The 22702-nt window shown below is 41.9% G+C and overlaps 1 protein-coding gene across 1 annotated transcript in view; it reads right to left on the bottom strand.

Annotated features, from left to right (window-relative positions):
- Positions 1-4280: 4280 nt before the first annotated feature.
- LOC124158053 (zinc finger protein 316) overlaps positions 4281-22702 on the bottom strand; it is a 224286-nt gene continuing 205864 nt past the window's right edge. Inside the window, exon 6 of the mRNA XM_046533219.1 lies at positions 4281-6245. Coding sequence (XP_046389175.1) covers positions 5811-6245 — 435 coding nt within the window. The 3' untranslated portion in view covers positions 4281-5810. The remainder of the gene's footprint in view (positions 6246-22702) is intronic.

Raw genomic sequence — 22702 nt, 5'->3', positions numbered from 1 at the left:
AGAGGAAACAGAAGGTATGGATGGAGCAAGTACTTAGCGGGGAGGGGATGTCGAAAACAGTGTTAGAGGGTAGAATGTCAGGTGAACGAAGGAGAGGAGGAAAAGAATAGGATTTTTTAGATAGAATGAAAGGGAGTAGGCTTTATTGTGAATTTAAGAAGGAAGTGCTTGAAGGAAGGGGAGGCTACCAGAGTTCTTCTGAAGTATTCCATAGAAAGCTACCTTAATACTTTGAAAATAATGAATACGAGGTGTGTTCAAAAAATATCGCGACTTTTGTGTTTTTTCAAAAATAATTTATTTATTCATGAATATCTATGAGTTCTTGCCACAGGGTAGAACGGTCAATAAGGAATATTACCTGCAAGTTATGCGCAATTTGCGCGAAGCAATCCGCCAGAAACGCCCGGATTTGTGGAAGAAGAAAAATTGGCTTTTGCACCACGATAACGCCCCTGCTCACACATCGTTGCTTGTGCGCGACTTTTTGGCCAAAAACAACACACTAATGATGCCGCAGCCACCGTATTCCCCAGATCTGGCCCCCTGTGACTTTTTCTTGTTCCCTAAACTGAAGAGACCCATGAAAGGACGACGTAACGCTACGATTGACGAGATAAAGACGGCATCGAAGGAGGAGCTGAACAAGATAAAAAAAAATGATTTTTTGAAGTGCTTCGAAGATTGGAAAAACCGTTGGCACAAGTGTATAATATCTCATGGGGATTACTTTGAAGGGGACAAAATAGATATTCATGAATAAATAAATAATTTTTGAAAAAACACAAAAGTCGCGATATTTTTTGAACACACCTCGTACTTTGAAAAATAATGTCATTTTTGCTCCCCTGTGTCTCATAACCCAATGCCAACCAGACATTACATTACATTACCGTCATGTTCCTTGCGTCCTCCCTGTTCAACCCCTTGTAGGCTCTTGAGCGCGCAGCCACACATTGTCGTTCCGAGCAAGAGCGATCAGCCTAAAGGATCGCCCCCGCCAGAGCAGCTGGCCCGATCGCTCTGCAATCGGCAGGGCATCCCCTCACCGCCAGATCGACCTTTGACCCCTCGAGCCCTTCCTCGTGCACGCACGGGTAAGCAAGGATAGCGATAGGAGCGATTAGATCACGGACCGCGAGGGCTGCGCCCTGCATGAAGATAAATTGGGCTGCTGGTGAGGAGAGATGGATAGGTGGATACACGTAGAAGATAGGCAATGGAGGCAGAACAAGAGGTCAGGAGGAAATACTAATTGGTATTACTTTCATCTGTTGCATTGGATTCTCATAAGTGAAATTGCACTGTTTGGGTTTAACATTCTAAAATTCTCATACGAAAAGTTGTTTTCATTAATATTCTGCAGGAGCAGGTGGATGACCAAAAGTAAGAGATTACGTGAAATAATCTGCATGAAAGAAATTACATTATTCTAGATAGGTCAATTAATCTTTTAGTGCCCACGCCCCAATCTATCTATATATATAAAAGAAAGTCGAAAATCGTGTTAGTTAGAACACTTATAACTCGAGAACGGCTGCACCGATTTTAGTGACATTAGGCTCTTTGGATTCGTCTCAGCCCCGGATAACATATAGGACATTAAAAAATAGGAAAAGTTCACAAAAAAAATTCAACTTTATCTTAGAGATATTTCATTAGGAATTGATTGTTAAGACGGTCAAGAAAATAAGATTTTTTTCGTTTTTACTAATGTATTGACTGATCTTTTTAACAATATTAAAAAAAATTAAATGTTTAAACATGTTAAAAATATTAAAGTACTATTAAAATAGTATTAAAATAATTGAATTAGAGGTAAGCTTAGCCCGAATTGAGTTGTCAACAAACACATAACTACCGTTTGTGTAAACAAATCTCCAAGCAATTGTTGATTATCAGTAATGTCCGTTTACTTTGCATGAATTCAAATCTTTTAACTTTGTAATAAACGAAGACGAAGTCACCAACTATCTATCTGAATATTTAAAGTCCTTGGACGCACCTGGCTTACCACGGCACGATTTACAGCTAAAGGTAGATTCTGTGTTCATGATCTTTCGAAACCTAAACCAACCAAAACTATCCAACGGAACGTGTTTGGTTATTAAAAAAACTGATAATGAAAGTGATTAACGCCACTATACTCAAAGGAAATTTCAAAGATGAGGAAGTTCTCAATCCGAAGATTCCATGATGCCAACTTATATTCCCTTTTGAGCTTAAACGTTTTCAATTTCCAATTCGTGTTGCATTCGTGATAACGATTAACAAATCGCATGGTCAGTCTTTCAGTTTTTGTGATGTTTGTTCTCATGTGACAGTGAAAACCCATGATTTTCTCATGGTAAATAATATGTGGCATGTTTACGAGTCGGTAAACCATCCGCTGTATTCCTTCCTTCGCTTCAAGGGCGCAGCTAGGAATTAAGGATAGGCGTAGCTAATACTGGCGGGTCTGTAGGGTATAGAAAACTCGCCAAGGTAAGCGAGAGGTGTGGGGGCCCTCCCCAGACATTTTTTAGGATAAAAAGTTCAAAATGGTAGGTTTTGCGGCTGTGTGAACAGTTAAATATTTTGTGACTCATCCGTCCCCCTCATATTAAAAACCAAATATTTTATAAAAAGATTCTATGAGCTTTTGGGGGGGGGGGGGGGTTTAACCTCCAAAAACCCCCCTCGCTGCGTCCCTGCTTCGCTTCGCTAATTTTATTTAGCTTCATTCGCTTTATCTTGCGTCTGATAACAAAGCAAAAACTGTTGATTATCAGAAGGCGCTTGACGCAAGACATTAAACCCGAATGTGTAGGGCACACCGTGGTGCGTTTACGCATGCAGCACGTTTACGCAGTGCATTTTTTTCAAACAGAGCTACTATAACTGGCGCGCCTAAAGTCATTTGATACGAATGCTGCTTCATAGGGGCTTTTCTTACCCTATTTTGAGCATCAGTCAAGCGTCGGCCTAGCGTTGCGTTAACCTGCCCCGTGAACGAGCCAAGTTTACGCTGCGGACTTAGACCTAAAACATTTTTTTATGGTTAATAACACAAATAGCCAACAACTGAATGCGTATAATTTCTTTTTCATTAATATTTTCTCATTTAATTTATAATAAATCAAATATGATTAAAACGTTACAGCCGCTCTTCATTTATAAATGGTGCAACTAAACTATAAGTTCATTGAATGTTAGGCGGTACGAAGTTCGCCGGGTCAGCTAATGTTGATAGAAAAACAAAAAAGTATTTTTATAAAAAGTAGATAACTTTATATGATAAATAGGTACATTCGTAATCACGGCGATCAAGGATAGCGAAAATAATATTGGCGAGAAGTAAATAAAAGCTGAGAGCCTTCGAAAAAATAGGAACTGTATTTGGAGAGAAATTTGAGATGAGGGAAGAACTAGTTTTCTAAAAAGATGAATGATCGTATACGGTTTACAAATAAGTTCATTTATGGTATCAATTACGAGATTATATGAAGACATTGATTGTGATGTAAGTCAATGATGCAGAAAAAAATCAGGCAAACAATTCAGAAAAGAATTGGCAATATAGGGAACGAATTCAAATGTGCGTACTGACACAGTGGAATATGAATCAAACTTGTTTCTAATTAATTACTACTGAGTAGTCTCATGCTATGATAAAAATGATGAAAAAAAAGCCTGAACGGTTGCAGCCCAGTAGAACCAAAGAATGTGCATTACTCACAATAAGATTTCAGAATCATCTGCCAGTCAGTGTCATATGTTAGCCCAACGTGAATTGGGGGATGGAGTGTACTTACCTTCTGTATAACAATCGATGCTACCTCAAAAATGTGAATCTGACTAATCTTCAGTGCATTCCAGGCATTTGATTTGCTTTATTTTAAGAATTAATTTATTAAATTGAAGAATTCAATAGAATTTGGAAATCATTGAACTTTTTAACCTGCCTGAAGTCGCGGTTGATGGCATTGAAGCCATATTAATGCCTAAAATCCTAAATTTACGTTGCAGTTATACATACAACATGTGTTTAAATTTGCACTGTAGTTATTAATTTGCGATGGAAATTTTCCGGGCGGATGGCTTAGATGAATTCTCCTTGGGCATAGCGACGCGTTTCCTGGTCCATATTTGGCCAACATGGACCACCTGATCCGATGTAATACCCGAGAAAATTTTACCCTAGAAATTAAAAAGCTACACTCCAAGTGCAAGTAAATTAAATGGCGATCTCAAATGGCAAACGTATTCATCATAATTTGTACTCAAATTTGCCAAGTAATGCATGTAGGTGTGTTCCATCGACTGGCGATTAAAGCAGTAGAGTGAGAAAAAATTAACTGCTCAATGTTTAATGAAACCAAGAGGACCGTACCTATTTTAAACCTTATAAATACCGACAGCCTATATGAAATAGATATTTGGCACAGCTTTCGCCGGGTGACAGATAACTTTTTCAAAAAAATAAAATAAAATAAAAATAAAAATGAAAAAAATAAAAATAAAAAAAACAAAGAAAAGTAAAAAAGGAAAGAAAAAGACAAAAATATTTTTCAAAGATGGCACAGTTTTATTTACAACAAAAAATTTTCTTAATTTACAAAAAATAAAAAATAAAATAAAATAATAATAATAATTACAATCGAGCCACCTTCTCCCCGTTTTAACAAAAACAAAAAATAAAAACAAAACATATCTCCGCCACATCTTTTCCCTGCACTCCCATCGCCTCTATTTACACTATAGCTTCTCGTCAACCACTAGTCGTTTTTTATCGGCTCCTCCTTCTATACACAACTTTAACTCGCCATATCTCTCGCACACATCTACTGCGGTGTGTCCTTCCGTTCCCTCAACCACTGCCTTCCCTCTCTGCGTCCATCGTGAGTTTGATCACGTGCCGCGAAGGGAATCTGCGGATAAGGGAAACGGGCGCGTGACTCGGCGAAAGCGTGACGCACGGCCATTTAATGGGCTTCGATCATCACTCCCTCCTCTCCCCACCAACACCACTAAGCCTCCTCTTCCTTCTCCATCTCATCAGAATCCGTTGAATACGAAACCCTCCTACACCCCATGCCTCGCCAGCAACCCTTCAATAATTTCTCCAGCGCGCAGAACGAACCCCTCCATATCACTAACAGTACAAACAATCCACGCTCACGCATCCCTGAGGAAGACGTGATGGTGCAAACATTCTGGCGAGGGCAAGCATATTGATTAAGTCTTTGCGCCCGCCAGATATAATTCATGCCAACAAAATGGGAGATAAACATTTTGGACATAAAATGCCGGAGATGTGAGTCGTATACACACAAGCACAAATCCGCCAGGCAGTGAGATTCAAGGGTTTCACCGATTCTTTCATGAAATGCTCGGTCACACAGCAATTTGATCGTCAGTATCACATAACCGTGAAAACAATTTGAACGACATTAGCGTTTCGATTGAAGAGGGTTGTGCGATTTCGCATTGTGTAATTCGCCAGGCGTTGCAACTCGAGGCCTCGAAGGAAAGCCATCCACCGTGGCGTTCCTTCCTCATCGCCATCCGAGTCGAAGAACTCTTGAAGCGTCGCCGAGCCGACCCTGACTCCTCGCGGTCACCGGAGGGTCATCAGGGGCGGCGATTGAATGCTCTCGCGGCTGCGGCAAGTTTGGGAGTGCGCCTAGTGGGAAGGACACTAGGACGAGGCAAAGGCAAAGAATCCCTTCAAGAGACAAGGGAAGGAGAGGTCGCACTCGAGCTCAAACGAGCCGTGGGTTGCGATTAGTGCGCTGATCTGCCCGATGCGGCTGACACGGCACCTTCCCTCACGATCGGAGCGGCACGACCGGGATGCGGCCGCCCTGCTCCTCCCACAGGCCCTTGCTAGCGGGTGCGGTGCTCCGCTCGTCGCTCACCGCGAGGTCCATCCCGGACTCGTCGCGCTGGCGCGGAGGGTCGGGTGTGGGCGGGGGGGAGGGAGGGTGCGGCGTCCGGGCGGGCGTCTGCGGTGGGGACGCGGCCGTCGTCTGGGGTGCGGGGGCGCGCTGGTGGTGCGGCGCGGAGGAGCGGCCGCCGGCGGCACCCCGCGACTCACCCGTGTGCAGAAACAAGTGGTTCTTGAGGTTGGTGTGCTTGCTGAAGCCGCGGTTACAGATGTGGCACTTGAAGGGCCACGAGCCGTTGTGCACGTACATGTGCGATTTGAGGTCCCCGGGCGTCGGGAACGACTTGGAACACAGCTGGCACTTGTGCGGCTTCTCCTGCGAACGCAACGAAAGAGACGGCGTTAGTCATTTGTCATCCACACTTTGGCCTGATTCTCTCACTCCGAAAAAGAACTTGTCAAGAGAGTAAAGGCGAAACGTCTGCTTTAATGTTCACATGGCAGATCACTCATGCAATTACGAGAGAATGTAGGCAAGAAATATCATCGAATTCACACTCGCGCACAGCACATGCAATTACAACTGCCCAATCAAGGCTCAAGATTACTTATCAAAATGAAATATTGTGGGTATTTATTTTGATAAGGCGTACAGTATACATTTCTCTGCTTCTAGTTTTCTCTATATCAAAAAAGCAGTTATACCATGCAAAGTAATTTGTCAGTTTTATTTCTATTTAATAAATCCCAATGTGGTTCAACGTATGATTCAATCATTTTTATGTGAGCATTACCTTATTAATATTTAAATTTATTTATTTATTCCTAAAGATAAATCCACTAGGTGACATTGAGCTACAATGACATTAAAATTATAGATTAAATAATTATTTCTATACTATGTATTTCCTCTTTAATTATAGATAATTAAAGAGGAAATACAAAACATGAATGGAAATTTCAGCAATGGCTTAGATTGTGAACTATACGCTCGGTAAAGCATGCGACAACCCCTTCTAAGGCTTCGTTACTTTGGAATTACGATCGTAAAATACAGCTTAGCAATTCCATCGAAAGAAAAACCGTGGATAGAAATAAAAAAACGCCCTTGACGAGATGGCAATGCGAGGCCCCCATTGTTGAGGGCAAGGATGAGGGACGTCGAGGAGCCAACCGATATAGTCCCGGTGGCCGCCGCTCCACAAGAAGAATGAGGGAAGAAAAGGAAAGGAAGACAAAGGGCGAACCTTTTTCGAAGAGGAGGGAGAGAGCGTCGCTCGCGGGAGACGAGGAGGGAAAAAGGGTTCGGGAAAAAGTCGATAAAAATTCATTCGCGGAGATTTTTCGGCGGTGCTCTGCGGCGCATATCGATGAGCACGTGTGCGGCCGAAGAGGGAAAAAAGCGGAGCCGTATGGAGGCTGCTCCTGCCGCCCCCTTCCTAATGGATTCAAGTCTGCGGGCCTCCGATCTGAACCACCGAATCACCAACCACGTGAATCCATGAGCCAATTCAACCCTCGTTCAAAGCAACTTCGCTTGAGTTGACATCACTATGGAGTTGAAAACTCAGATAGCGTGTCTGCTAGTTAACAACAACTTATAATGTCGGACCTCAACTTAGCATAGTCGTTAGTTAAGAAAAGCTCAAATTTCTCTAGTGGCAAACAAGATGAGATTTTAAATCGAATGTCAGCACAACCATCCTCAGTCCTCTAAAATCGCCCCAGTTTCTACAGTAATGGAAAGAATACGTGATTAATTGGACTAGCTCATCATAAATATCGTTACGCCAAATTGAGTTGTCGCGAACAGTAAAGGATCTGATCTTCATTTGCGTTCTTAACCGCCAAAGTAACCATGCATTGAGTTCACTATTTTACGACAGAAGATTTGAATATAAATAAACAGCTAAAATATATGGTTCCTACCTTCACCTCACACCTTTCTTTCTAGGCTAGTTAGTGCCTGTTTCATTCCGTAAATTACACCCAGATGCCCACACCCACCTGCTTTCCCTTGGTCGACCCACATTCCTTTTCCCCTTGGAAACATTGTCCCTTGCCTTTTGCTATCGATGACATCCCTTCACTAGACCATTCTGCCTATATCCTCATTCTAATAAAATTTCCTTCGACGCGTACACTGGATTATTTTTAGAACACCACAATCCCTTACGTCTACTTAATTATACGAAATAAGTTCATACGTTTTTTCCAAAGATTATGTTATGTAAGGTATTCCCAAGACATGAAACATCTGCATTAAAATTTCGATTTAATTTCAATCCAAATTTTCATACAAATTAAATGGTGGCATTAATTTTTTTAAATATAACCGTCAGAGTGTAGCCTGCGACTGCCTAGTACGTTCGTAATGGTCCTCGAAGTCAATGATCCGAGGTTCAATTTCTTATCCTTAAGAATAGTCACTAACGGCAACTTACGTGATAGTTAGCGCCGTTACTTGCTCTTCAATTTTTCGTTACCTAATATTACTTTTTACACTCAATAACAGTTTCACTTTGCTATACACCAATAACATGAAATAAAATGAACTCCGAGAGTTAGGATAAAAATATCTTATCGTTATTTGCACTACTTTAGAATTGAATATCACGAAAATATTCAATATCAACTTTTACTAGCCAAACTTTTTTTAATACTTGAAATATCAACGGAAAATATATGCAAACGTCACGAAAACTTTAGTCACACGTATTTTTTTTTACAAACAGTTCCTATGAGAGAACTCTTTTGGTTGTATATTTGGCAACGTTGCCTCCCACCAAAGCAAGCATGTGAAGGGGAGGAAAGGGCTCCGAAATCCAGCCGAATACAGATGCACTCACTCCTCAGTCGGGAGAAGAAGAAGAAGGCATAGGAGATGGGGAGGAGATGCGGAGGACGAAATCAGAGAGTCATGTGTATGGATGAGGAAGAGAGAGAGAGAGGTAATGGAAAACGGAAAAAAAATCAGCAGTCGTTGGAATGGCAAGTGCGTTTGGGGGCGTGGGAATTCGGACAATGGCTGGGCTGCGTATGAGAATTAAGTGAGCCAAACAAAAGCGATCTGCACATTGAACGTGGTCCATTGCATTTAGCCACTCGATTCAACAGTGTCCGCCGTGATTACCTTTCCCAAAACAAGGTCTAAATGACCATAAAAAGCAAGACAGTTAGCCCGAAAACAATGCTTGCACTATCATTACCAGCGGGTAAAGCATATTGATTCCAAACAAAGTGTAGAAGAAAATGATCGAATTAGCAAAGGTGAGTAGGTACTTATGTACTTATAGATGAAAGAGAAAAAGGTATTTTTTTAATTCGAAAAACTACCTCCTGATTCAGTTACATAGAAGAAAATATGGTGGTTCATAGAGAAAAAAGAGTTTCACAATGACAGCAGCTGAATCTAAAAGATTTAAGGTATCTACAAAGCCGCAAAGAAGAACAGAGGAAGGAAGAATAATTTATTTAACGTCTCACGACCTTTTTCCCGATCAAATTTTTGGGGGGACCGAGAACAATGATAATAAATAACATCTAGCACACCACATAAATGGTAGGGTTCTTTGTGAAGATTCACCTCAGTGGACCTCAAATAGATCGCATTGATGAGGCAGCATAAATATATTTTCAAGGTGCTACCGAGTGTAATCATTAATACGCAGGAAGTTATCTTTCTGATTTTAACCTGATTATATTCCCCTGAAAAAGATCATAATGAAATTCCGGGAATCGTGTTTAGAACAGCATTCAAACTGCGGAGTCTAAATAAAACTAAAAATGGCTTAGGAGTTGAATTATTAGAGTCAAAAAGCGGTATAATTACTTCGTATTTAAATTATTCTGGTAATCTAAAATAATATGATAAAAAAATACGGTATTCAGGAGTAACAATGACTTCATGAAGGGAGAAATGAAAGGCCTGGCGGCCAAGGGACGGTAGAGGAAGAACTTGGATAAGTGATGTGGCACAATTGACGTAGCATTCAGAGGTCAAAAAATTCGTCACCGTGAAAAGGTAATGAGAGATTGAGGCGAGAGTTGTGTCAAACCATTCTCGCTATTTGCCACTCTATGAAGATGAGTCGGATGTAGTACGTTTACACTCGTAAATAACTTTCAATTTCATCAGTGAAACGATAGGAATTTGATACAGGGATCTTTCAACTCGGAGCAAGCAACTTCCTTCCCAAAGGACGCTACTCCAATGATGGAAGGGAGGAAAGATAAGGGTTCTAAAGCGATCCAATACAAGAGATCTCCCCTCGCCGATTTCCCCTCGGTTTTTTTATTTCCCCACCCACCTCGGTAGATCGTGGAAAGAAACGCAGTGGGCTTCCCACCGCCGTCTCGGACTGCCAGAGACTTCTCCTCTCCACCCAGATATCGGTGAGCACTCTTAATTCCACGGAAATAACGTTGAGCTCTCGATTCCGCAAAAACTGATTACTTGATGGAAGAGAACGGACAGCAGATGAGAGAGGAAGTGACGTATGACCTCCCATTCTTTCCTGTTTTTTTTACAACCTTCCATCTCTGCCATCGACATTTTTTCCACAAAATCCATATGTATAGCGGAGAGAGGCGACGCGAGAGCCATAGACTGTCTCCAATCCGAGCTCTATTGTTTCCCCTTGAAACATCTTCAATATACAATTTTAACGCATTTCTTGTTCGTGAAAGAAAGACTAACAGAATAGTATTATTACCATTTCCGCTGATAACATAAATTCGTTCTTCTGAGAGTAGATGCTTGAAATTCAGTCAAGTACGAACACTCAAATAACGTCATGGAGCCATCCGTGAAGCATGGTTCTTCGAAAGTAGTATGATATCCAACAGCTGCACAACTTTTTTTTACAGTCCTATGTGCTGTCACTGTTCCACTTTGCGATGGATGAATGAATGGGCAATTGCTCACTTGGATACTTGCTGACTCATAACTATTACCAATACTTCTAGCTGGTAAAAAGAAGGTTTCATGTGCGACTACGATATGTAATGAGATAATAACAATTGACATGCATTTGATTGAGTTTCGTGTCTGCATTCGGAGCAAAATTCAATGGTTTGATCAGAGTTACTACAAGTTTTGTGTTAATCGTTCATAAGACATCTTTCAGAGGTTAAAATTATCGATGAATATATATAAATTGTGTATTCATTCATATAATCCCATCAGCGTGAAATTGAAAAGAGGATATTTTGCAAGAAACAATTTCAAATCCTACTTCTTTCAATTCTAGTGAAACTAGTAGAGCTGAGGACTTAGCATTTGCTTAGGACAACAAAAATGGGCATCAACATGATGATTCTGTTACGAAAGTCAATATGCTCCTCGACTATTCACCATTTCCTGCAAGAAAAAGCAAACGATCTAAAGAGCCCTTCAGGTCTTCCTAGTCTAGACCTTCTGAATCAGACAGTGGAGAAACGAGTTAAGGTTTTTAACGAAGAGACCGTTCAAATTTAGGGAAAAGATGGAAAAAACTGATTCAACGGGGAGAGTAATGCAAGTGAAGGAAGAGAAGCACGATGGTGGGAGGGGGAAGCTGAAGTCAGTGGATAGGGAGGGAGGGGGTGACAAATGAACAAGGCCTGGAGCAGAGACAAGGGGAAGAGAGGGGGAGGGGGAGAGACCCTTTTGGGAGGAAAAGGTTCCTTGGATGGAAACATGCGGTGGGGTGTACGATACATGGCTGCTCTGGGTAGGGGAGGGAGGTTCAAGAGGAACGGATGGTGGAGATATTAATTACAAACGAAAGGAAGGGATATTTATAATTCGCTGGATTGATGGGAGGGGGGAAGGAAGAGACGTCTCTCACGGAATTGTGATGAATGGAAAGTTTGGGAAAAAATGAGCTTCTCTTCGGGTACGTCTTCTTATTGATGCCGAAGGAAGATGGGGAGAGATGGCAGATAAGTTCTCTGATGCGCATTAGTTTGGCGGATGAGTTCATCCAGGAGGAAGACGCTGTTGTCTCCATGAGCACATGTGTATTAATCTTGTTGTGACCGGTGCCGAAAGTAAAAGTGTTGGTCTTCGTGTTCACTCTCTTGCATGGCAGTGAAAGCTCAGAGGGTAGCAAGTGGGACCGCAGATGCTTGAATTGAACCTGTTTATTTTGATAAAATATGATACAAATAAAACACCCTGGGTCATGTCAAATACGTAAGACACTGAGCTAAAGAAATAAAGTGGCAGTACAATACAAGAATGTAGAAGAAATAATCAATTTGTTTACAATGGAATATTTCTCTACCAATGAAGAGAAAATAGGTACGGCAAAATTCTCTGAGATGTATATGCGAGATGAGATAGCAGACTCGCGCTTACAAATATAAATTCTTTTGCGATTTGATGCAATCGGGAAGTTTAAAATTGACCCCTTACCGATTCATTACGGTATTAGATTGAACCAAATAAAATAAATCATTTTATTTTCTTGAGAATAGAATTTCTAAGTCAAAGAAACGACAGAAAATTTTGATTATAATTTAAAATATAGATCATAACAAAAAAAGTCCAGGGAAATTAAGTATCAGAAATTTTCCAGTATGGGCTTTAATTCGAACATTTGTTGATATTCAGCGTGATATGGGGACAAAAATAAAAGAGTTCACGCAACTTTTTAAAAATATACACGGGAATTTTTTTATTATATTGTGATATTTTTATTTTCGATTTTTAAGCCATTTTATCATTTTTGGAACTCTGCTTTTTCAAGGAGTTCCTTAAGCGTTGCTTTCTAAAGAAGAGAAGAGCGAAATTCCAAATTTTCTTGAAGAACAATATGTATGAAAATATACTAATGTCACCTTGGAAGCATAAGTAAAATTTTTTAGAAATTCGTACACATAAAAGCTGTTTTGTTGCAAGGAGAAGCACATACTAAATACATTGGAGCCCCGGATACACAAACTCACAGCAACACGAATGTCGGACGCAGAAAAAAAACTTGAGTCGAAATGGAAAGGAAATGGGATGGAGGAAGGGAGTGATGTTCTTCATTTTCAGTCCGGCGATGCTGAGTGGATGGGCGCAGACGGAGTGAGCCCAGGGACACACAGGTGCAATCATAACTACGAGGCAGGAGCGAAACACGATTATGACGACTGTCCATATGGCGCTCCCAATCGAGGAAACCCTCCCCCGCCTCCTCACATATCCACGCCATCCCGGGCCACGCGGCAGAAAAAGCAGACGGAGTGAGAGAAACGCACCCAAACAAGAGAAGCAGACCACCCCTTCTTCATTTCACTCTCTCGAGACGTCGTCGCAGCGAAGGGCGGAGGTTTCCTCGAGCTAATGCGCGCCCTCCGCCAGATGGACACTCTATAGACTCCGACTCTCTCCCCTCCACCCTCTGCTTTCATCTCGCGAGAGGAATTGCAGGATGAGGATATCCGACCACACGACAGCAACATCATCATCACCTTCTCTCTCAGCCGGGACACAAAAAACGACGTAAAATGAATATTAGAACCGCGTCGGTGCAAAGTAAAAATATAGATATCTAAGGGGGATGGTGTGATCTTCAGCTTCTTCGTACAACGTCAGCATTAGCATTCGCGAGGATATACAAAAATCAGTATTCGTCTGGGACAAAATAAAGTTCATTCGTTTGAAATTCTCGAATCCTTTCCCTGCAAGCTCACAAGATATTTAAAAAATTACCTGTCATTTTTCAAATAAAATTCTGCAATCTTCGGTATATAGAAAAAATTTCATGTAATCATCAATAATGAACAATGAAAAAATCGAGAAATTATTTGCAATGAGAAACAAAATATGCGTCCAACTTCTTTTTCTTATTTCTTCAAGTCCCATTCCATTCGGAAATTTCAATCTCTCATCCACTCCTCATCTCATTTCGTCCGTTACGAGGCACGACCGTCTGCTACACACCAAAAAGAGAGAAGACGGGCGCAGCGCACAATGGAACGAAGACATCACGTGCAACGTGGGTCGCTCATCTCCCAAACTTATGTTGCCATCCATCTCGCCCTTACCTCAGACCCATCTCACGCCGCTTGAAAAATTGCGTCCAGCCGACGTATTGCCTCCGATGGCTAGGGCTCAAGAAAACCTGGAAGCCAGGCGCAAACTAACTCTCTCTCTCATTCTGGGATGGCACTCGCAACAACAAGTTTAATTAATTATTTCGGTAGTTCCTCACATTTTTCATAGAGAGACCTGGATGAAGAAAAAAACCTCTCGGTAGGATTAATTTTTTTGACGTTGTAATTCGGCGTGTTTCGCGTCTTTTGTGTGACGAGAGGTGATACGAGCGCGCAGATTGAATTAGACAAATGAGCAGAGGTGTGCGCAGCGGTCAGGCCGCGCCGCTGCCTGTCCATTTGTCACGGCGACGCGTTTTCGCGAATGTCTTTGGCTTTCGGCGGAGCGGTCGGTCGTCTCATCTCTCTTCCGCAGCTGCCACAACACGCAGTGCTATTAAAGAGGGTGACTTGCGGAGACGATTCCAAATTCTCAACGCTAAATATTTCTCCGCCAAGGTCAAATCACTCACTCAACAAGCAACCTCTGAAAATTTTTTGGCGGAAATGCAGCCTATTAAAAAGTTGAGGGTGAGCATTTCGTAATCCTTTTAGCTCACACAGAATATCAACTATGATGGTCATAACATTTAGCATTATAAAATTATAAAAGAAAAAAATTATGCAATTATCATCATATTCCTGATGGACTGATGGCCAGAAAGTAAGTATTTAGATCTACCAAGACATTCATCACCAGATATATTTAAAAAATACAACGGGAATGTGGAATAGAGATAAAATGCAACTATTTCCGTAGTTTGATGCAGAATTAATAATGAAATCAACACGACTAAGACACGCCGAACACCCTGGATACGTTGCTCTAACGTACTTAAATTAAAGATACGAATCCTTGCAATCCGTGTCAATAATTGAAGGAGTGACTTCAAAGGCTTATAATTGCCTCTTTCTAACCCGAAATTCTTGGATAATGAATACAACTAGTGAAAAATTGCACACACTAAATTTGCTCGCATAGGAATGATTTGCGGTTGAAATATATTTACTCAACCTTGGATAGAATGAAGCATAATAGTTCTTATGGCGAACGCGAAGAAGGAAGTGAAATGGAAGGATTGGAGGTAAACCGGGTTGATTACAAAATGCACCCCTCAAAACTAAATTAACCGGTAGAATAGCTAAAATAATGTAAAAGTCTTCAAAAATATTTGATAATAAGTCTTTAGAAGGTTGAAAATGAACGGAAATCAGAATTTAAGCTACAATAGATACTTGAAAACAGGTATGAGGGTGTGGTAGGGGTTGCGTAGCTTTTGGTTGTTTCCTCCGCCGTCAGATGGCATCCGCGATGCTGAATCCTCCCACAAGCCCTAAACGAGGAAGAAGAGGCGGTCATTATAGTCATTAATGCGGACTCAGAGCCGCCACCACCACGCCCCTGTCATCATTGTTGCTTGACAGAGCAGATTGGTGACGGCCTAGTGGGCGAGGTGGATCGGTGGGGAACTCTCCAAACATCATTCAGAGAAGGAAAAAAAACTCTCCGAAGAGGAAACGGGCCGCCCCGAAAAAAAGAACGTCGATCTCCCAAGGTAGGTTCGACCACAGCCTACGAAATTCAGTGTTTCTTCTCGAGCCTAGAGCGGGCCATCGCTCAAGCAAGTTATCGAAGACGCCTTCCACGCTCGCTTGGAGTTGGAGCAAAGTAGTGGTGAAACGGCTCGTTGTCTACGAGAAAAAGCAGAATCATTCATCCGATAAAACATACTGCGAATCCAAAAAATCAAAACGAAAAATATCGCCTGCAAGACGGATTGTGATATTTTTTCAGTAACAAGCGAATAATCCAAATCTATGTAGGTATATTTTTTTCTGGCTCGGTAAATGGAGTGAATCAAACTTCACCGGCGATTTGAAATCGATTTTCGCGTTTATTCTAACAGAAAAAATCCCCTCGCATCAATTTATCCTCGTTCATTTGGTGGACCACCTGTAAGGAAACATATTTCCTTCAGCATGCGTTGCTACTAACATCATAGCCACGCAAACACTCGAATTTCAGCCGTACCAAAAACAATTTTACTCTAACCCTTAATCTTGCCCTTAATAAAACCCTTAATAAAACAAAAGATGTACTTTCACACGTAAGAAATGTCATATATTCAATTCAGCTTCTAACCCACCTCCCAACTTAAAAGGAAAAGAACATAAACGTTAAATCATACATGTGGTTCATTGGCTATCTAAAACATGAATAATACTGTAAAAAACATAGAAGGGTTTCTAATGACGTCAATTTTTTCATGTATCAACATACAACTACTATACGAACATCCTTTAGGTCGAAGTACTTTTGAAAACGAGGAAATTTTCCAACCGCAGGTAACACTTAAAATGATTTCGTATTCATTCAAATTAATATTTAAGTGAATTTCGATAGTGGATCAGATTGAGCCAAAGGTTTGAATAATAAATCCATAAAAATCATAAAATTAAAAAATAAATAGATATAATATAATTCCCCAACATGATAATTTTATGGATTGAACATTTCATACAAAATATATGCAGAATGTCTGTGTAGGATAGTAAAAAATCAATAAACTACTGTTTCGTAGTGCTCAGTAAGTATTAGTATTAAAAAAGAAATGTTTCCGTAAAGTAGACTCATGAATGATCCTTAAGCTTAAATTTTACACCATTATAAAGGTTAGAAATGGTTTTTGAAAAACAACAAAAATTCTTCGGCTGTGAGGCACAAGGGAAGCGGAAAGAAAATAATTTTCGATCATTCGGTCAGTAAACAAGCGAGCAGTGTGAGTAAAGGGCGACCTTTGGAGGCGGACATAGGATGGCAATGAATTTTGCCCGAGGGTCGTAAGATGTGATTGTATCCTACTGCCGATTCTAGATTTCGATTCACGCCAACGCAACGGACGGACTCTACGGTTGGCAATGACAAATTCGCGAAGGCCATTACACAGTTTAAAATGAGTGGAAGCGATGCACAAATTGAATTCCGCGATGGCGAGACTCCACAATAATGAAACGACACTGAAATCAGGCATTGAAATAAATCCTGAATCCTGAAAATACAAAAACCCCATCAAGAGTTAAAAGCGTTACACAATTTGAAAATCATATCAAGAACGCGTTATATTATCGAGAGATGGGAAAAAATGCACAAATATATGTTGGCAGTAACCGTGAAGGAAGTCATGGAATCAATACAGTGAATACGACGGATATCACCATAGTTATAGCAGTGAGATTAAATACCGAAGAATTTATATGGTTGCGAAACGAGGCAAGGTCGTCGCCGCTTTGGCGGTACCAGTGAAAAACAATTATTGTAAGATCGCTCTAGTAATTTTAAGCAAATCTAAAAGGTAACTTTTTGGAATAAATGAACACGAGGGAATTCTATGAACGCATTTCGTTGCCGATTTATTTCAATAAGTTTCTCCGCTTTTTCTCAACTCAAACCGCGAATCGCAGAATAAGACATGTGACTGAAATGAATAATACGGGAGTCACGAAAGAAAGCTCCGGACAAAATATCAACAACGGCTTGGAAACCACTCAAACCAATTTCAAACATACTTCGTGAGCGACACTTTAGCGTTAATTCGCAGGATACCAGAACCAGGGCGTCTTGTGGGAGTTTACCTTTATCATTAGCGCTTTAAAGCCGTTAATCTATTAATTTTTATTAAGTATTTAATTTAAAATTTCACTAACCCTTTATATAATAGAGCTTAAATGATTACTAATTTCACCTCATTTGAAGAACAACACGCTTCCCATGCCTTCGTCCTCTCCAATGACTTCCCTCCGAAATATTCGTGTGAGGTGCGCCTTGGGTTTTGGAGTTGTAGGGGGGGGGGGGCGGAGGGGAACCTTGACCAACAGCTCCTTGCGTGTCTGTTATCGCCGCGGAGTGAAGACGGGGGGTGGGGGGCTTTCTTGCGACTGTGGGAACAGTCCATAGGAGGGAAACTTACTCGGCCGGAGCGGAGAGGAAGAAGAGGGGTACCATTGGTTATTTCTTCCCTGCTCTTGAATTCGAGACGGAAGGAAGTGCGCAGCGGGTAAATAAGGCGCCACGCAAGAAATAGGCCTTTGTCTCCCCCTTCACACTCCTCCCTCCATTGTCCTGCAACAGCAGCAGGCCTCCTCGGCACCGGAATCTAACACCCCCCTCATCGCACTCACCATATCTCCTTCACCCACCACCCTATTGCTGAAGTCCTCGGCCGCATCTGCCGCTGCTGCGCCGCCATAACCATCACTTTTAATACTCCAATAATTTACAAGTTGAACAGGACAAAATACTTTGAGAAGTAATTAACCGAATGAATGGCTATTCATATATGGCGAGGTCAAAAAAGGAATTTAGTAAAATGAGACAGTAATCAAGTCTCACGCAATGCGGACCTTAATTTATCTTCCAGGTAAACGGCTTGTATCCTAGCATTCTCTACCGCACGATTATTGAGTTGGATTGAGGGGTACTTCGTGGAGGTAAGATTCTCATCCGCTCAGTGTCAACGTGTGGCTCAAAAGAGATTTGTTCTAAGGATAGATATATGAGCTAATAATATTAGTTCTTTGTTTGTAGGCAAAGTAATGACGGAGAATTATCCTTTAACCACAAGGATATTGAATGGGGTACAAATATACGAGTCTGTATCATGCTTCAGTACAGTAAGGAGAGAATATTTCAAGTGTTAGGCAATATAACAAACGTAATGGCTTATCGGCTGCAAAGGAGAATTATAAAGTTTCAAGTGCTGGGAGCAACTTCATAAAGATTCGGGAAAGTGGAAGGAAAGGTAAAATACTGGCAAAGAGAACTTAAATACGGCAGCATATCGGCTCTACAATTTTAGAGTCGATCGTTTGCAAGCCGACAAAAGGAAACATTCAGATTGGAAAAGGTTTCATAATACCGAAGATAGTCCTTTCCGATTGAAGGGAATAAAAATTAGTCATTACGACAGCAGAGTTCCCCGGAGTATAGCATTGTGGAAGGTTACACGGGATTTCCACCGGGTCAGGTTCTCGAACTCCAACTCGGCCGACGTTTCGATGGGCGAGTTGTCCATCGTCATCAGGGCATGACGATGGACAACTCGTTCATCGAAACGTAGGCCGAGATGGAGTTAGAGAACCTGACCCGGTGGAAATCCCGTGTAACCTTCCACCATTAGTCACTACGATAACAGATTCGCGCACATTGGATGGGTTGCATCTGTGACATCATTAAATACTCCAGAATCGAGAGGATTGGTCGAGGAGGAAAAGAGTGAATTTTGAAGAGAGTAGGAAGACCGAAAAGGGCCCAAGGCAGCAAGCAGGTTTCCAGGAAAACGAAATTCCTCGGGTGGATAAGAGAGGCATGGGTGGTGACGCATCTCTTCCCGCTGGCACACATTTCCTCCTCGGAAGTCTATCGACACGAGCCAAGAGTGGATTCCGCGCGCCCGGTGCATTCTGGGAAACGCGTCGAGAGTGAGTTCGATGAAGAGAGAAGGCGGGAGCGAGATGAATAACTGGTCCGAGGACTCCATTCAACTTCAATTGATGCGCAACGGATGCAGCGGCAGCCCAAGAAAAGACTTCAACTTTGTGCTCTTAGTAACTGTTAAAATATCAATTTTTAAACTGATATTATATCGATAATGTAAAAAGTAAAATCAGATAAGGGGATTCTCTTATCGGCCAATAGAATCATGGGCGTACCCAGCGGGGGGGGGGGGGGCAGCAGAGGGCAACTACCCCCCTACAAGCAAAAGTAAATTTAGCTCAATTAGGAAGTTTTGAGCAAATTTTCTTTAAATAATTTAAAGTGATATTATTAATAAACACGTAATTCAAATAAAAAATAATTTTTTTCGAGCAAATAATTTTAAAAACTAATACAGCCCTGTTATAATTTCCTGAAATTTCCTTTTCGGTGTTATAACCAGAACGACCACGGCTTGCCCCTATCTAGTTTTGATCCTGGGAACGCCCTTGTCTAGAATGCCATCCGCGCATGTATATGGGTTTAGGTAAACAAGACCCAACCTGCGTTGCTGACGGGAAGAGCTAAAGAAGACGGGAGTGCATGGAGAAATGAGCTTAATTACGGCTCTTCGCCAAAATTTATATTCGTAATCTTGTGATTAAATCCATAACATGTCATTGCTAGTCCTCACGGTTAAGAAAAAAAACTGCAAATACTGAGAAAAAAAGGATCGATTTTCTTTCATCGCCAAGGTGCGAGCATTTTTGGAAATAGATAAGGAGGCGTCTTTATTGGGAATATAACTCAAGCTCCAACAGGACGGACTGCGCCCTCCTCCTTTATGGAGCCCCTTTAAACAACACATCAGTCCAGTCTTTAATCTTCAAAGGAAATTCAATTTCATTTCAAGAAGTGGTTGTATCAAAATAGGCAGCGCTCTAAAATTAGCTAGGTCTAACCTCGATTTCCGAATATGGCCCTAGAGATTAAGTTTTTTTCTGCTAATTTGCCCCAGAAAATAGAAATGCTTTGCTTTGGATGCATTAAAGGTTATGTGATTGATCATTTGCTAACACCGACTTCACAGAATGAAGCAACGATTTTATGTATAAAAAAATGGAATTCGCATTACCATCTCTATAGGTCCATCGCCAGATTTGATCATTTTAGGACGTCAAGGACTAAATATAGGGTACTTTTAGATAGTCTGCAGAGTTATTGATAGAAATTTTAAAATCAAATCGCACCATGGAGTCGAGTAACAGCAGTGGTGTCGCCTTACGGTCTGCGAAGTATAGAGCCCTAGTGGGACCTCGTTAAACGAGTCAGCGTACCTTGACTTTCCTCGGAAGGAGTCCCACGCTGGGAATAAAAGTAAGGAGGCGAAGCAAGGAAAGAGAGATGAAAAAAAGATGGGCAAGGTGGCCGAAGAATAAGAAGAGGGGGAGGGGAGGAGGCCAGGCATGTTTTTAAGTACACACGACGTGAAAGAAGACTGCACTGAACACTGACTTCCGACCTTTCTTCTCGACAGGGCCCGCCTCACTGCGAGAAGGGAGCGGGGGGCATCACAAAACTGCCGAAAAAATGGACAAGGAAGGGCGGGAGGGAGGGTTAGGGGGTTGGTTGTTGGAGAACCGGACGTAAGATTACGGACGGGGGTTGTCTTGAGGACGAGGGGTTGTGTGTGGAGGGGGGCAAATTATAAGGCACTAAGTCTTGGCACCGCCACTGACTTTGAGCGGTGGCGTACCCCTCCTTCGAAACCCCCCCCCCACTACTACTGCCCGCCTTTTATCTGATCTCCTCCCTCAGTCACCCCAGCGCAGCAGTCCAATTGTGCACGAAGGAGGAAGCGCGGCGCCGTTTAAGAGTCATATGGGAAGAATTGAAGCGAGGAGATGGAAGGAAGGAGGCCGCCCCACAGCGCTAAGAAGTCACAGTGCGCACCAAGGAGAGGAGCATCGAACTAGCTTCACTCCAACAAGGAGAACTGGTAGAGGATTAATATTTACGCACTTTTTTATTTAGGTGACCTAGTGACATTGATCTTAGTGACATTGCATTATTTTCAAATTACATTCTTTTGATAGCCTACATCCGGATCAGTAACGTGCATTTCATATTTTTAATTCGATAGTCATATTGCATTTTCTGTATACTTTCTTAAGTCATTGCGTCAAAATTAAAATAAAACTGAAATACCGTAACTGATTCAACCAAGATAAAGAAATAAATTATAAATAAAAGTAAGAAAAACTACTGCCCGTTTAAATGGAGGAGAGATCCATGATCATGCGTAAACACTGAACAGGAGAAACAATTGTTACCCTTGGGTACTCTACAACATCATTTGCATGGAATACAGTTGAATCCTTCAGTATTATGCTATCAACGTACTTTAGGTGTATATAATTAATGAGTGGAGCAGTCATGTCAATGGAGAAGAAAGAGTAATGACGGTAAACAATATTTCTGCATAATCCCGGAATAAGGTTTTCCTAAACAGTATCCACAGGAGGCATAATAAGACTTCTAGTCTTATGAGGGCGGGCAACATCGAGGAGGTTGACTTGAGGTGTGGGTGGGGTGGGGCCAAGGAGGAGAGGTCAGCTGGAAGGCCGAAGGAGACAGCAGCGCCTCCGATTCGCCGTGTTATTTCAGGGGGGGGGGCAAGCAGGGTGCCATGCAGAACACTAGGCTGGACATCCGACACTTCCCCGGCACTGGGTCGAAGGAATAAAAACAACAATAATAAGAAGAAGAAGAGATGGGGGAGGAGAAGGAGCCATTCCCAACCCCAATTGCTTCTTCTCGACTCCGAGACGAAACTTAACGAGGTGCGATTCAGTGAATAGGAAGAAATAGTCCTCTTTTCCCCCCTCCGCCCACCCACTCGCTTCCGTGGAAGCAATAAGGCCAGGAGGCGATGCGCTCGGTGACACGTGAAAGGAGGGGGGCACTCTTGGCGGAACCCTTGGATTTCCTTCACTCTTTCGATCGGGTCATCATCGGACCCGCTCTTGCGGAGATAAGGAGGCAGGCTGTCGTCAGGGCGGGCCAATATGGCGCGCGGGCCAATTTCGCGTCTCTTTTCTTCATGGTTTCACAAATGGCTATCAGACGAGGTGGCATGCAGCATGCTTTAGGACTCAGACTGAGTCGCGTGAATAGCATGAGTGGCAAAAATGGGGTGCTTTGGAGCCTCGTCTTTCCTGCCCCACGGGACTAATGCCACAACGAAATATTCGTTGAGAATTTAGGTTATCATCGAGAAAAATTCAGAGTGC

The sequence above is a fragment of the Ischnura elegans genome, chromosome 4 (assembly GCF_921293095.1).
Source record: "Ischnura elegans chromosome 4, ioIscEleg1.1, whole genome shotgun sequence".
Classification (NCBI taxonomy): Eukaryota; Metazoa; Arthropoda; class Insecta; order Odonata; family Coenagrionidae; genus Ischnura; species Ischnura elegans.
Note: the sequence above shows the minus strand (reverse complement) of the source record. Positions and strands in the feature narration are given on the sequence as shown.